Source organism: Ochlerotatus camptorhynchus, unplaced genomic scaffold, assembly GCF_037179485.1.
Source record: "Ochlerotatus camptorhynchus isolate MF236.1 unplaced genomic scaffold, CSIRO-AGI_Acam_v1.1 ptg000008l, whole genome shotgun sequence".
NCBI lineage: Eukaryota > Metazoa > Arthropoda > Insecta > Diptera > Culicidae > Ochlerotatus > Ochlerotatus camptorhynchus.
The window spans coordinates 2,884,157-2,901,859 of record NW_027040500.1 but is presented as its reverse complement, the minus strand read 5'-3'; the positions used below and the strand labels follow the sequence as shown (position 1 = coordinate 2,901,859).

At 39.1% G+C, this 17,703-nt stretch overlaps 1 protein-coding gene across 2 annotated transcripts in view; it reads right to left on the bottom strand.

The window, feature by feature from the left end:
* ssp2 (short spindle 2) overlaps positions 1-17,703 on the bottom strand; it is a 54,970-nt gene that overhangs the window by 23,349 nt on the left and 13,918 nt on the right. The window contains exon 2 of one of the 2 annotated variants that reach the window (XM_065218383.1): positions 8,674-9,031. In XM_065218383.1, coding sequence (XP_065074455.1) covers positions 8,674-8,726 — 53 coding nt within the window. In that variant the 5' untranslated portion in view covers positions 8,727-9,031. The remainder of the gene's footprint in view (positions 1-8,673; positions 9,032-17,703) is intronic. The other variant, XM_065218387.1, reaches the window with a different exon arrangement.

The window sequence follows — 17,703 nt, the reverse complement described above, 5'->3', positions numbered from 1 at the left end:
CTCCCACATCTGGACCCTACACAGCAAAAAATTAATTTTAATATTACATCCAAGAGGATGCACTTCAATCATGTCGAAAATCTCATTTAATTTGTATGGCCACAACAATAAACAAATGCAGTAAAAGCAGCGTAATGTCAGTTCATGCACTGTATTGATGATAATTTTGTCCTTTTTGGCAAGTAATATTACACCATATTTTCGACACGATAGAAGTACATCCACTTTGATGTGATATTAAAATTAATTTTTTGTTGTGTACCTATCGACCCATCGACTCATGAACCGGGGACCAACGGCTTTACTTCCCTTCCGAAGGGAGATAAGAGGAAAGATGGAGGGAAGATGTGATGCCTCAGAACATCCCGGCGGCGCCAACTGGGATTGAACACAGGCCTGCTGGGGTGAGAGGCAATCACGCTTACCACTACACCCTGTCCCTTCTTTTCGTGGCTTTAAAGAATAGGGTGATCCCCGAATTAATTGATATTCAAAAACTAACTTTCTTATATTTGAAAATAAAGACATATACTATTCCGTAAAGTTGTAGCTGAGTTAATTTCAAGCAAACTTGTTGAAAAAACTTATTTATTCTGTCACTTAGCGTTTCAGTTTTACATGATTTTTTTCGGTTTCTGGCTCTACATATTTTGTTTCAAATTTCTCGTGAATGTCATCTTAGAGTACTTTTAGAACTTGTTAAAATACACTTTTTTGTCGAATAAAGTAAATCGATATCTCTTAAAGATCACGCGATATTGAAGCGGTTTTAATTTTAAAATGTGTCCTTTTTAAATGTTAATTATTCAGCATGGGCCACCAAAGAACACCGAAGACACCAAACATCGAAATATATATACAAAAGTTCTAGAGGACTACTTTCCTGCTAAATTTCCATACCGGACCACGTAATTTAATCAAATGTAGTATAATTAATGCATTACCATCCATGCCATCTCTAATATCTAAAGAACGTTCAAGTAAAGAAATAAATTAAATTTGGTGTTCGATGGATTTTATAGAAAGCACTTGTTGCCAGAAACGGGAAGACTAAATCCAGTGATATTATTTTTCGTTGCTTGATACACAATATGCAAAGTAGACTTAGAAAGCCCTCAGCTAAGAAAAACTATAGAACGAAGCGCGTAATGTTCCAATTCAGACGTATGCAGCCAAGAATAATTTATTCAAACAAATCATCACCAACATTGCAGACGATTTAAATTGAGAAGTATTTGTAAATAATGACGACTTCAATCATTACTTTTAATGCTTTTACACCCACGAAATACCAACACTATCAGAGAGGAAAGAATGACTCATTTACCAGTTGGTGTTTGCTAGCGTGGCAGGCATATGCAATCAATTGATGTTATTGTTTACGATAGGAATATCGGTTACTTGAAATGTTGGAGCCTAGAAATGCAGGATAATTAATTAATACGAAGTCTATAAAATACATGTTTGATACTTTCTTTGAGCAACATAAGACTAATCGTGTATAACTATCATATGTGTAGTTTCCTACGTGAACCAAAATATTAGAGGTTGGTAATTGCTCCGGTTTCCCATTCCAATACAGCAATAATTACGGTCTATCGAAAACGAATGTTTGAAAATAAAATATAAAAAAAACTCCAACAGACAGTCATTCACGCATCGAATGAGCGCGTGCGAAGAATATCGAGAATGTTGCCGTTTGTTTCAATGGGAAAACACTCACACAGATAGGCCTAGTGGTAAAAAAATAACATCCTCTCGCACTTGCACTTTGTTGTCTCGCAAACAATCTCAACGCACACTCGAAACAAAGCTAAGAGAAAGAGCACTTTTTAATTGCCATTTTGGATGGCTACTTGATGACAGCTCTCGTCGTCTTCCTCTTGGTTTATCACCTTCTAGTATACTATGTTACTAGCGTAATGATACTCTACAAAACGGGAAGACAAGATAATTTGCAGACCCAAAAAGACACTTAGATTTAACTTATAATATTAAGCTTTATATTTGCATAACTTTACTCATCTTTAGTAGAACATTAAAATTAATTTATTATTAGAATACAGCTGGCATTGAGTAAACATAAAAACTACGGAAACAAATTAAAAAAGTTTCACATTCAAAATCGTCAAAAAAAAATCCTGAAATTAACCACCTATGGTGAGATTTGACCCTTCTTACTTATTTAAATTCGGACAAAATTGCATAAGTCCGCATTCAGGGAAGAGAAGTAAGATAATTTCAAAATGATATGAGGGTGTGTTCGATTGTTCTTGCGAATCGTTAGACTCATGGCGATCACAAGGATCACTTGGAACCTGCCCGGTGCAAATGATCATATATTTGAATGTTGATGTAATTTTAATTTAATTTACTTTGATTGAAAAATCACGGACCTAGACAATTGTGTATGTGTCTAGGTCTTCAACCTAGACATGGCTTCAAAGGTTTGTAAATTTAATGTCTTTGAAAAAATGGCGAGAGCTTGAAAATTTTCCAAGACCATTTTTCGACATCTTAGGCTAGGAAAACTTTCAAGATCACGAAGTAGAAAAGCCTGCATATTGGGTTTAGAGATTTTTTCGAAACCTCAGATAATTTTTTATAGGACTTTGAAAATGTCGCGATCACAGGAAAGGGAAAAAAAAATTAAATTTTATAAACTAGACAAATTTTGAAGAAAAATATTGACGATTCAGTCAGCATCAATTGGACAATCAACGTTCCAGTCTGTTCGCAACTCTTTTGCTCAGACTTTACACGCTGATTTTTAATTAATCTTTCTAACAAAAAATGTTTGCCAAATCAATGTGATTTTTTAAAGGAAAATTCTTTATTCTCAACATTGGTCGGAAAAAAGTTACTTTAGTGTCTTTTTAAGAAATAGTGACTTGAGTGTCATTTTGGTGAAAAAGTGAGTCTTTAGTGACTGACATGAAGATAGTGACCTGCTACCAGCCCTGCACATGATGCACATGTAAACCCTATGATTAATTGAATGAAATTAGTCTTGTTCAAGCATACTCGTCTTACAATGTGCTCTTCGACTGTATCCAGCCCACGGATACCACATGCCGAAAGCAATCCTTAGCCGATGTGCTCTTGGACCGTTTTCCAGTTTTCCAGATACCACTGATGGTTATCGGCTAAGTCCGCCTAGAACATTCCGCTTCTGGAAGATTTCTACCTCGTGAATCGTGATAGAATGAAATGATCAAAGTGAGTATTAGTAACTGAATTTTTTTTTTTTTTTTTTTTTTCCTTTGGTTTGTTTTCCGTCGATCTTGTTTTCCGTGCTGAGCACCAATGCTACCGACGCCAGGAAGGCAGCTCCCACACCTGGACCCTACCTATCGACCCATCAACTCATGAACCGGGGACCAACGGCTTTACTTCCCATCCGAAGGAAGGCGTGATCAGAGATGTTATGCCTCAGGACATCTCGGCGGCGCCGACTGGGATTGAACCCAGGCCTGCTGGGGTGAGAGGTAATCACGCTTACCACTACACCACCGGCGCCGCTATAGTAACTGAATTGGTGTTCTTAAAAATAATCGGATGCAATGATCCAATAATAGTAAGCTAAAAATTGAGAAAATTGCTGAATGAGGCGGAGATCACATCTATTCAAAGATATGTCTTAAATCTCCTTGACGCAGTGCATACCCTTCTTTGTACACATTGCAGATTTCGCACCTCATTAGACTCTTGCGATAAAAAAAACTGTACAGTAATATTTTCGCACTGGTTATAAAGTTTAAATATTAACCTTTTTAAAGTTTCCTGCAGCTTGAATTCATTAGTGTAGCTTGTCAGTACTATTCTGAAGCTGTTGCCTGTGCAAAAAAGATTACTGTGCATTTATGTGTTGCACAGGAGTCTAAAGTGGTGAAAAGTGCGCAATAAGAAAGGTAAAAACCATTAGCTACGAATTCAGCTACTGCGAAAAATACCCTCCCCGCACAGTGGGACGAAATAAAAAAAATAAGACATGGCTTGCGAAAGTATTAAGTGTAACATTCTTGTCTTCAACATTCGTTACCGACGCCCGCCACGATACAATCTGGAGCGACTGAAGCTGCCCGAAGTCGAAACTGAGTACGTGCAACGCCTCGACGCAGTGTTGCCGGATGAGGGAGAGCAACGTTAAAGCAGCCAGCTGATGGCGCCGTTGGGTTCGTGGAGCGGAATCGACGGAACGATTGGTTCGACGAAGAGTGTCACACGGTTTTGGACGAGAAGAACGCAGCGCGGGCGGCGATGCTACAGCAAGGAACCCGTCATAATGTGGAGCGATATAAACAGAAGCGATGACAGCAAACCCATCTTTTCCGGGATAAGAAGCGCCGCCTGGAAGAGCTGGAGTGCGAAGAAATGGAGCAGCTGTATCGTTCTCAAGAAACTCAACGCATCCCGCCAAGGCTTTGTGCCGCGAGCCGAAATGTGTCGGGATAAGGAAGGGGGTATCTTAACGGACGAACGTGAGGTGATTGAAAGGTGGAAGCAGAACTACGATGAGCATCTGAACGGCGCAGAGGCGGAGGACCAAGGCGGCAAGAGGAATGGCTTTGTCGGTACAGCGGATGAGGGGGACATGCCAGCTCCCCGAGCAAAGCTGAAGATCAAATTGAAATCAAAATTTGCTGTTATGATATAACTTATTTTGAATACTCCAGTTGATCTCATTTTGGTTGACTTAACGGTTAACACAGCAAAAATGAGAGCAAAATGTTACACTGTTGAATCAAACGGAAAAGTAATCCTGCTATCAATGAAATCAATTTGATTACTGATTTTGCATTCATGTTTAACTGAATACTTGCCTGGCGTAAATGGTTAGTATCCATGCTTCTCACGTTGAAAGACTTGAGCTCAAATCTCACCCCGAGCAAAACACGAATGACCTCAAATGTGTTATACAAAACAAATAAACAATAATCGTTATAAAGAGCTTTGAGTGTGTTGGTTTATTTCCTTTAAATTCCGTTATAATCACCCCTATTCTGTATTTCGTTTCGAACGAAATTCTCATACAAAAAAAAAATATTTTTTTGAATGAGAATTTCGTTCGAAACGAAATACAGAATAGGGGTGAATATCTTATCTTTTGACAGATACACGTATTTCGTCTACTACTTGCAGACTTCGTCAGTGCCAAGTACTCAACACCACTTGAGTACTTGGCACTAATGAAGTCTGCAAGTATAGTAGACGAAATACGCGTATCTGTCAAAATATAAGCAATTATAACGGAATTTAAAGGAAATAAACCAACACACTCAAAGCTCTTCATAAAAGGATTCCGTTAAATTAAAAAAATAATAATCGTTAGTTCAACAACATGAACTTAAATAAAATTTTAAACAATACGTTAACAGCAGAACTTCAAGTTAAGTTGTTTAAGGTTTTTCCTTGTAGAGTCCATTTTTCCATAACACCTCGCAATATGTGAAATTGCGAAGTGTAATACGAAAAAGGACGCTACAGGGAATCACCTTAAGTTATTTAAAAAGTCTTGACTGCATAATGAAAGCACAATATGATATCAGACTTCTGTCGCGGCAATTGAAATCAAAATTAGTTTTCATTATGATAGGAACTGCAAACTTTAATATCGATTTGCTTTCATTTTGTTAACCGACTTTGCTCGGGTCCCACGATAGGTGAAGTTAAGAATGCTATCCGACAGCTTAAGAACAACAAAGCAGCTGGGAAAGATGGTATCGGAGCGGAACTCATCAAAATGGGCCCGGATAAGTTGGGCACTTGTCTGCACCGAATGATAGTCAGGATCTGGGATACAGAACAGCTACCGGAGGAGTGGAAAGAGGGAGTAAAATGCCCAGTAAAAAAGGCGACAAACTAGAATATGAGAACTATCGAGCGATCACTATTCTTAACGCGGCCTACAAAGTGCTTTCCCAGATCATCTTTCGCTGTTTATCGCCGCTAGCAAGCAGATTTGTGGGAACTTATCAAGCCGGTTTTGTGGACGGGCGATCAACAACGGACCAAATCTTTACGTTTTTTGGAGGCGAACCAGCCTAAGGCTGAAAGCCTCCTAAATAAAGCTAAATAATAATAATAATAATCTTTACGTTGCGGAAGATCCTCCAAAAGTGTCGTGAATATCAAGTCCCTACGCACCACCTATTTATCGATTTCAAGGCTCCTCATGATTCTGTTGACCGTGAAGAGCTATGAAAGATTATGGACGAGAACGGTTTTCCCGGGAAGCTGACCGACTCATCAGGGCTACGATGGATGGTGTACAGTGCTGCGTGAAGATATCGGGTGCGTTATCGGACTCGTTTGAAACTCGCAAAGGACTTCGACAAGACGATGGTCTTTCCTGCCTCATGTTTAACATTGCGCTAGAAGGTGTTATGAAACGTGCGGCCTTTAACATGCGAGCACGATCTTCAATAAGTCCAGCCAGTTCATCTGCTTCGCTGACGACGTGGACATTGTCGGAAGAACGTTTCAGGCCGTGGCGGAGCAGTACACCAGGCTGAAACGTGAAGCAGAGAAGGTTGTATTAAAGGTGAATACGTCGAAGACAAAGTAGGGTAAATGGCTCTAATATTGGCCTATGGATCCTAAGATTGGGCCCATCGCTAAAAATCTGCTATTTATCAATTTTATCTAGATGAACGCGTCATTGGGACGCAGCTTATGGATATTTTTGGAGGCTATTGAAAATTTAGTCGATTGCTGAATGTATGTATTTGCCCAAATTAGGCTGTTCGCTGGAGGAACCGAGCGGGATAGGGCTCGCATAGGCAGAAGCGTGACAATCGACGGAGATGATTTCGAGGTGGTGGATGAATTTGTGTACCTCGGATCATTGGTGACGTCGGAAGTCGTGCTTACTACGGACTCCACAAGACCCTGAAGTCGGGTAAACTTTACCTCCGTACTAAATGTATCATGTACAAGACCCTGATAAGACCTCTACGGGCACGAGACGTGGACGATGCTCGAGGAGGACCTGCAAGCACTGGGTGTTTTCGAACGACGAGTGCTTAGGACCATCTTTTACGGGGCATGTGAGAACGGTGTATGGAGGCGAAGGATGAACGCGCAACTCTATGGCGAACCCTGTATCCAGAAAGTTACAAAAGCTGCGGAACGGGTAGGATGGGTGGGACACGTTTTAAGAACGCCGGGCAATAATCCCGCAAAAATGGTGTTTGCCTCGAATCCGGCCGGTACAAGACGAAGAGGAGCACAGCGAGCAAGGTGATTAGACCAAGTGGAGCAGGATCTTGGAAGTGTGGGACGGTCAAGAAATTGGAGACAAGCAGCCACGGACCGAGTGATATGGCGTAACGTTGTGGGTGGCTGTATATAGCCAAAAAGGCGAAATAACGTGCCTATGGTTACTTGGGCAGGATAAGTAAAAAATTCTGATTTCGAGCAGGTGGATATACAGATGGATATACAAAAAAATATGTTGTTTATGTCTTGTTAAAATTAGTGAACATCTATGGAAACATTGTAGATGAAGTCATTTTAAGAAACCTTATCGAATACGAAAATTTCCTATCTCTCAAGTGGACGAAGATATAGGGTGAAAATGGAGTACAAACGGTAGTAACCCCTTAAAAAAACGTTCATTAGCATAACTTTTTTGTTTGAATTTTTCTATTTTTTTAAAGTTCTACAAAGTTGTAAGTGCTTTGGAAATGCAGTTTGCAGTCTTAGAGAAAGTTGTTTTGTGTACTATTTTCAATCTAAGTTCAAAATTTGGTAAAGTTTGAACAATATTTGGATTTTTGTTCAAATTGTGCACAGTTGTTTGGACTTCAATACGCATTGAAAGAGCAGTGGGGAACAGGGGGATGTAAACTTGACAATTGTATGTGTAACAGTAGGGTATAAGTGGCTGACCTAAATCACGTTGAGATTAGCTGCTAATAACTGCTTATCTGCAAGATAGTATTAAAAATATAAAAACGGGCGTAAATCTCTTTAAAACAAAGAGATAGCAATTTGTTTTTAAAGCACTTACAACTTAGTAGAACATTTAAAAACTGGAAAAATAAAAAAATAAATTATGGTAAAAAAACGTTTTTAAGGGGGTATTACCGTTTGTACTCCATTTTCACCCTATTACCACCGACAAACCGACATGACACTTAATTCTGACTTATGCCCGAAAATCGTAAACGGTCGATTTAAATGTGCAGTGATCCGAACTGTCAAAAACATAGGATTTTTTAATCTAGATAAAAATAATTTGCCCAGAATAGATCAAACACGAACCAATTCATAACTTTTGCATGGGGGTTCATGGCTTAGCTAAATATTTCCCGTCAACCCGGAGCCAGATGTCATGAGTGTGCTTTGGTCAGAAATTTTATTGTTTTTGCTAAGGTCTTTCATGTCGGTTTGCTTCGTCCACTTGAGAGATAGAATTTTTTGTCTTCGACAGAGTTTCTAAAAATGAATTTATCGACAATTTCCATAGATGTTCATCAGTTTTAACAAGACATAAAATAGATTTTTTATCTTTTAAGCAAAAATGTTTACTACTCAAATTAAGTACTGAAAAAAAATGAAGTACATTCTAGAAGACATCAAAATGCTACACTCAATAGTTTCGTCAAAAACGTTTTTTGATTTCGTCCCACAGTGGATTGAATAAAATAAAAACATAGCGAAACTTACCAAATGAATGAGTCGTCTACGAGCACTTCTTCTACGTCGATGATAATATCCATAGCTTGGTAGTGTCCGACGGGGTGGTAGGAGCGGCCACCTCAGAATAGGATTACAGTGAATGATCAAATAAAGCTGCTTTGACAGCCCAATGCGTTCAGTGAAAAGCAAACGATGATGAAATTTTATTCAAACTATTCACAGCAGACAGCTTTCCAAGGAGTAATTCTTCGTCGCCTACTCAACTTCTTCATTATCTTCACATGATTGTAGGAAAACACAATTTGCTTCTTCAATTCGGATTTACCACACCTTGTTATCACCCCTGCAATCAATCTGCTATTTTTTCTTCACTTCCTTCACTGCACTTTTTTTTCAGTTCGATGGATGGACGGAGAAGAGATGATATAAAAATAAACATGAAAAAATAAGTCTGATCCGATGTTAGCAATCAAACATCACTTAAATCAACACGATATTTTCTCAATTACAGGTGCTGCTGCCGCTACTGCTGTTGGTGATCAGTGTAGCGAATGATGTTTGGCTAAATTTCTTATTAGAATAAGATATCCGCTGTTTTTGATATTTTTTTTTTCACAATATGCTTCTCACATGAAATCACTCTGCTGTTGTTTTTTCGGCTGTGTAAATTCTTCTCTAAAATGCCAAGCCAACCTGTGGGGTTTTTTCTATTCTCTTCTTTCTTCCTTAATCTTAATTTACACTTGAATTCTTCACGCACATTGACCGCTCGCTTTGCTTGGTGTACATTATATATTTTTGGGTGTATACAACTGAATTGTCACTATCACATCTGAGATAATTACCTACTGGTAAACATTTTTGAGACGAAAACATCTATTGAATTTGAATCGACATTGTATTAATCTATCGATGAATTTTTGTGGTGTTCTCGGTATCAAGAAATTAATAGTTCGATGCCAACATTTTATTAGTCATTGTCAACAATGGCTTCAATTGCCGATTTCTCGTAAATAACTCCTGCAAATTAACGATGCCAGCTGGTAGAGGAAACATTCATCTGCCTGATGATGTCGTTAGTTTGCATGTGTGAGCTTGTTTCGCCCTTTTGAAATGTTGATGAAGAGTTCTATATTTAGTGAAACTAATCTCCAACCACCGCGGTGTGCATTCTGCTATCATTTGAACCGGTGCGTCTTGCAATCAATATCTCGCTCAAAGACGAGAAGAAGAATTTCTAGACAACCTCTGTTTAATTTGGATTCGAACCGATGCAGAAACGTTTGGTGTCACTTAGCATATCTGCTTTTGGGTTGCTAGAAGGTCACACTGCCCTAAATAATTGTAGTAGGTATTCGACATTTTCAAAACATTGTTACAACGCTTACGACCTCCTTTTTTAGCAAATCGTTTTCAAACTTGCGAATGGTTGTGTATACTATGCGACCAAGGGTTCATAGAAAATGCTGCCATACCACCTTTTTCACTAATTATGACTACATGACTCAAACTTCAAACCCAAACCGCTGGCTGGTTGGCTGCTACTGAGAAATCGTCTGAAGTTGATGACTATAACACTTCCATAGTTTTTTTTTTCTCGCGAACCTTCCGTCACGTAGGTACCTACATTTCAGATTGCTATCCGTTGCGACCGTACGGTGCTATATCCAAGAAAGACGCCCGACCGAAGACGACGATGAATGAGAAACGAGAGATTTAGCTTCGCGATGCGTCTTCTTAATGCAACGATTTTTCACATAATTTTCTCGATTCTCTTCCGATTGCTGCACCGATCGACTGCGTTGTTATATGTACCACCATCGCTTGTCGAAGGAGCACAGCACACGCAAACGAGACATGAGAATTCATTCAACTTTTCCGCTCACGTCGCCATCACCGGTTGTGGTGTGCATTGCGTAGTCGTCGTCGCCGGTGGGACTTCAAACCCTAAGCCCAGAAAAAGACCACGCGATGACTCGGGCAGCTTATTGTTGGCCGTGTCGGTTTGTCCCAGGTGGGAGCTATCCCAACCTCAGTTTTAACGCCATACTTTGAATCGAAATATTGCATCATGGCAGTTGTAGTTGTATACAGCTAGTCGTTTCATCAATGCTATTTGCACTGGTTGTAAAAACTACATTGGACCAAGCTCCATCCTAGTGACCAGTATAGTCATAAGCGTTCGTATTTATGGAAATAACGGAGCCACCGACAATGGTGACTAACTGGGCTTCTGAATGTTCACTATGCTGTTGTAGAGAACGGTATGTTTGCTTGTTTCGGCCATGAGATGGTGAAGCTGAGTGTCTTTGAGATTTTCGTCAGGGAAACTTCCAACGGAGCACCGGTTGAGCAACAACAAAAGCGATACGGAGAAAATTATGAAATTACATGTCAGTGGAATGAACGCTCGATTGGGGATAGCAGAACATTGTGAACAGCTGTTAGATGAAATTCTACTCCAGACCACAATCGTTTCTCCACATCTCTATAAAGGCTAGAGAGGTGTACTGAGAAAACAATCGACATATGCAGAAAAGTTACCACATATCAAGATGTGGAGAGTTGACTGTAGAAAGGTTTGTTGAAAAGAAGGACTGCTTCAACTATACAGATTCACAAAAATGCTCAAACTTCTTAATACATACAGTGTCTTTTGGTATTACACATGGCACTATTAAGTTCATCGCTCAAATAAGAGTAACATTATGTTACAATGAATTAGAGCAGTTTAAAATAACGTTTCCAACCATTCAAACTTTACAAAACGCATGTGTAGACTGTAGATTGCTAGTGCGAAGTAAATTGCTTGATATTGAAACTTAAAATCAGTTCAATTAAACCGTTTGGAAAAAAAATATAGATTCATAAAAATTTCCATGCATAAAAGGCTACCTCTTCAGCTTCGAATACATTAGTTCCAGTCAATTTCAGCCGCAAAAATGAACAAACTTCTGCCTGCTAGTGTCCTCCGCCACTCTGTGCATTGTGGTCTGCCTTGCACACGATGGCCGTCCGAATGGTGTCGCAAACCCAAGCGGAGCCGGAGGTAAACATGGAAAACCCGATGGTGTAGGCAAGGATCATCGCGGTAAGCCTGATGGAGTTGGAAAACCAGCAGGAGTTGGTAAACCTGACGGAGTCGGAAAACCACAACGGGTAGAAAATCCTTAAAAATATTCAAGATGGATGGCCGTTCGCCAGTTTGTTCTCCAGATTAGAAATGCTGTTGTAAAAGCTTATGAAAGGCCACCCATGTAACCACTAAGCATTAGAATTAGTAGTATATCAACCTCATATTTGCATTGCAGATGCTTCATGCTGTATATAAGTATTTTAAATGCATATCTGTCGCGACCATATTCGAAAAAAATGAGACACACAAAAATGGTCGCCAAAAGTTCTGTTTAAGTCTGATTCTCTTTAAACTCTCAGGAAATAAAGTTTAACATTATGGCTATGTTTCAACATCATTACTTTAATTTAGCTAATTTACATAGTTGGAGATGCTTAACGTCAGATATCAGACTTAAAGTGGTCATTTTATACGATACATGAGGAGATGAAAGTATAGAGTTGATAGTTCCGTTAGAGTACGGCAGTGTGAAAATTGTATATAGAGAGTAAAAGCGAGCAAGCGAGTAAAGATCAATTTTGAAGAAGGCACGAATCGGGTTGATCATCTCCTTTACCAAACTTCCCTGTTGGGAAGGGATGGTGAGGGGTATCTCATCATCCATTCAAACAGGGAATCTCCGATTTGCTCACGTACCTTCGATGTGCGGAAAGAGTTCTATCGATTGTTTATATTGTTGCCTCTGGGGCAACTCTTGCTTCAACTATAGACGTAGTCAGAGATTCAAGAGTATAATTAACATCATCTTTGGTTTGCAAATGAATATTTGGAACAAAGTTATATTCCATAAATGTTCAATATTGCTCCCAAGCTCTATGGTAATTGAAAATAGAGCTGTTGGGATTAGAAAACATAATTTCTTGGGATATTTCAAAAGTTACTGGAAGATGGTCAGAACCGAAGTCAGCGTGGGTAACCAAATGGCTACAAAGTTGGCATGAATCAGTTAAGGCTAAATCGATAGTTAACGGATTTCTTGCTGAAGAAAAGCATGTTGGGCTATTTGGATATTGAATAGTGTAATAACCTGCAGAACAAAACAGAAGCAAACAGAATATTACCATTGGGATTGATTTGAGCATTATTCCATAAGCGGTATTTTGCATTAAAATCACCAATAATGAAGAATTTAGACCGATGACGGGTAAGTTTCTGAAGGTCACCCTTGAGAAAATTCTGTTGCTGGCCAACGCATTGGAATGGCAAATAGGCAGCTATAGACGTAAGTTTTCCAAATTGTGTTCCGAAAGTTTCAAAACCTGTGGTTTCAAATGAAGAAAGGATTTGATGGTTGATACGTCTATGAACAATGATGGCACCGGCTCCATCAACGGTCATTTCGATAAATGAAATAATTTGCGTCCCTTTTAACCTTATGGTCCGGTTTAAAGAACGTTTCAGGCAATATTCACGTTATGAACTCTCAAAAAGTCAAATAGCTCATTATCTTTAAGAGATCGAGCATTCCAATTCAAAATATTTAATGATTAAAAAATCATTACTGAATTTCAAATTATTCTTAAATTGGCAAAAATATGAAATCCATTATATCAATAATTACCTTGGTTTCATGATAGAGGGCCAGAAACAGCGGTTCATATAAATTTAAAAAAAAAACTATATGGACGATTATTCACGCTGGGAGAGGGGGTCTCAAGTCCATAAGTTTATTAGAAAATGTATATTAGTATTAATCTAATCCTAATGCAAGCCCAATCATTGATAATTGTGTATCGTGAAACAATGCATGTTTTTTTTTACAAAGGGAAGTTAAGAAATGTAGGGATTTTGAAAGAATCCAGAGAGCAGAGGAAATAAAAAATACGGATGGGTTCGATGGTTAAGTACGCCAAGTGTCTGCTCAGAGAGCAGAAGATCGTGGGTTCAATCCCAGGCTCATTCACTTGAAATATTTGTAGCTTGGTTAAATTTCCGTAACCATTATGGCGAAAGGCTTGAACGAGGAGAACAAAAAATTGTTTGCTTTTCCCATGTAATTCAAAGAGGCCAGTGCAGTATGAGATCGCAACCAATATTTTTTCATGAGTTTAAATTTTGGGAGAATGATCAGAACCTGATTTAGAATCGAATTAGCTAGGCGGAACAACCCTACTATCGTATTTTATGGCGAACTCTCCCTATTAATTGAATACCAACCCTCCCGTGTCAATTATGAGGAGTCATCATAGAGTTCCATGCATCTCTCTTAAGTGTCCTACTAACAATCCTTTCTATCCCCATGTCGGCATTTACTTTCGTTGACATCTTTGCGAATATCTGTTTGTTAGCTGAGATCTTCATAGGAACATAGGAACACTGTAATTTGTTAGCTGATTCAATTGTTTTACTGAATGTAATTGCAATAAAATAAATTGAAGAACTGCTCGGCTGTTGAAATCTCGGCAAACACATTAATGTGTGTATGAACGGACCTTGCTTAGCTCCGTCGGTAAAAGCACAGCTACGAAACAAGACAATACTTTAGGCGGCTTATGCAAGTAGAGAAACCAAATAGTGTTGCTAAAACGGGAGGGCACTGTAGTTAAATGTTTCACATGAATTTTTGACAAAACACATTTGTCATGACTTTACTTTCCTATTATGGTGTGTCCCTATTATGGTACCAGCCTGGCATTTGTGATCGGGATTTAATCTGAGGATGATTTCGACTGTAGCTTACCTTAATTAATAAACATTGGCTCAAAATGATATTCATATGCTAATTTTGCTTTTCTGTAACATGGAAAGCGAAACATCGGAACCAGTGCTGCAAAATCTCGACAGTACACGGTGATATTGACAATTCTGATTTGGTCACTCATTGGAGCTAGCAGTCATAGTCAAGGCAAACCATGTCAATTGTCAATGCCAATTCTGTCAGTGACGAACATGTGCAGATTTATTTATTAGCTAAATTTTTAACGAAATTAAATGACTTGAGCAAAACAATTACATGGATCCATTTTAGTGAATAAGTATCTACGTCCTGAGCTACTTGGATAACAATAATGTGACACAGAATGTACTAAATTACACTTTTTGTTACCTGGCGAATCTTTGTCATTGACGAAAAAATGAATGAGATTTTGACGAAGGTTTTTTTGAGGATCAAGTCTGTCAGTGACTATGTGACGAACAATTTAGTCAATATCGCGCGAAAGTCTGTCAGTGACAATGACAAATCTCAGCACTGATCGGAACATCTGCTCTGCATCTATGATGCATTGTATAGGCATAGATTAAAATTTCTTAGTGTTTATGTACAGCCTATTATCATTATTATATTTTTACTATTCGTGATTAAGGCCCAGTGAGATTTGTTCTACTAATCCTGGAAAGGTTATATTATATATTATTATACATAGAGGAAATGAATGTAATGTCGGCCTAAATGTCCCTAATTTGGGCCCATACATAAATTCAGCAATCGACTAAATTTCCAATGGCAACCAAAAATATCCATTAGTACCGTCCCAATGACGCGTTCATCTAGATAAAATTGATAAATAGCAGGTTTTTACCGATGGGCCCAATCTTAGATCCATAGGCCAACATTAGAGCCATTTCCCCTATAATAATAAAAAGGGATGCAAAAGAAACAACTATCGCGGCATCACATCGTTGTGTGCGATATCTAAGCTGTTCGAGTTGGTCGTTATGGAACCATTAGTCTCTCACTTCAAGCAGCACTTGAGCAAAGACCAGCATGGTTTCATGGCAGGGTGGTCGACTACTTCCAACCTTCTGTGTCTCACCTCGTACATTACGGAGAGTATGACAGACCATATGCAAATAGATGTCATCTACACGCCTTCGACAAGTTGCTTATTGCGTGCTCTCAACTTAATGTTCTAAATGCACTTCCACAGTTATTAATTGAGAGCTTTCGATGCCAATACCAATGCATGAATTTGTATATTATGTGGCAGGCACAATTATACTCTATATGCCCAGGGATGTCGAGAAAATTTCCAACCCTAAAGATTGTCTCGATCGAACCGGGAATCGAACCCGCCGCCTCCGGCTTGGTAATAACGTGCCTTTACTGACTAGGCTATGAGGCCCCACCTGTCAACTCACATACAGCCAGCATATCTCGTACGTGATCGACAAGGCATCCAGAACGCTCGGCTTTATTTTCAGGATAGCTAAAAGTTTCACTGTTTGAAGTCGCTTTACTGCTCCCTCGTCCGGTCGGTGTTAGAATACTGCTGCCCTGTATGGAATCCCAATTACCAAAACAGTGTACAAAGAGTAGAGTCTATTCAACGACGATTAATCTGGTTTGCCCTTCAACGATTACCTTGGAGGGATCCTCATCGCCTTCCAAGCTACGAAAGTCGGTGCCAGTTAATTTACCTGGATCCTTTGTGGAGTCGAAGAGGGCCCTGTTTGTGGCAGACATTCTACAGGGCAAAATCGATTGTCCTTCTATTCAACAACAAATCGACGTTAACGTTCAATCACGAGCACTCCGTAAAAACGCAATGTTGAGGATACCTTTTTGTCGTACAAACTATAGTTCGCATGGTGCTATCAATGGGCTACAAAGCATTTTCAATCGTGTTGCTTCCTTATTTGATTTTTACTTGGCACGCGAGGGATGCCGTAATACATTTTTAAGAATTAGGAATTAAGTTGGACTTCACGGCCTTTGCAACTTGTTACTTCTTAACTATATTGTATTTCCTAGTATTGCTTAATCCATCATTAGGACTAAACCCAGTCTGTTGATGTAGAACCAAATAATCAAATACCTGACAGGTAGGCGCAGCTAGCTAAGTGGTTAGATCAAAATGAACAAGATCTAGGAATGGTATGATCTAATCGATTGACACAGTTATTTAACTATCCCAAAAACAACAACACAAAGTGTGAAACATTGTTGTATGACGTTTCAAAAAAGTTTTAAATTTCGTATCTATTGTCAGCAACCTGCTTCTTTTAGGCAACCTTACTTTTTAAAGTAAAATCAACTCTGCCTTACTCGATATTTAAGGGTCCATCGACTTGGGCAGGTAGTGGTTTCCTGAACACCAGAAAAAAAAATTGATTAATCAATTATTTGATTATCTATTTGACTGTGATTTGGTTGAATAATATTCAGTGTTTTATGTATTCGTAACATTATCGTGTTCAATACTTTACAGTAGATTACAATTAAGCTTTATTTTGAATCACTATGATTAATTATAATGCTACGGCTTTATCTAAAATTATCGGAACAAAATAATACGAGATCGACATAAGGAGGCAAAATTGGGATTTTGATTAACTTCGAATACCGTATGCGTAATAATGTTTGCACCATTGAGCAAGGTAAAAATTTAAAAAAATCTCAAAAATTTCGTTTCCGAGTTTTTTTTTATTTATTCATGATGGGGGATGTTTCTCAGAGTCTTAAACTATGTTAATCATCGATCGAGTTTCCACTTGCTGCAATTACGGCATCCACACGCTTTCGGAATGCACGGCAGGTTCAAATAATGTAGTCTGGATCCATTTCTCTGCAGGTACGAGTCAATGTTTGTCTGAGGCTTGCTGTACTCGGGTGGCGTTTAGAACAGGCCTTGGCCTTCATGACGCGCCATATTGAGTAATCCAGCGGATTAAGATCGAGGCTGGATGGGGGCCACATATCCTTCGCCCAGAACGGAAGATGTTCCTGCAACCACTTCTGAGTGCGGTTCGAGGTATGGCACGGAGCCCCATCTTGTTGAAATACAACATTTGGCTTCGGACCGTACTGTTCTTTGATCCACGGAAGAACATACTTACTTAAAATTCCGATGTAGACCTCCGTGTTGACCTTGTCGCCTTCTGGAATGAACACCGGGTCCATTTTTTTTGCCATCGGAAGCCACCAATCCAAACACCATAACGCTAGCAGGATGCTTGCACAGATACACGTTCTTGTGCTC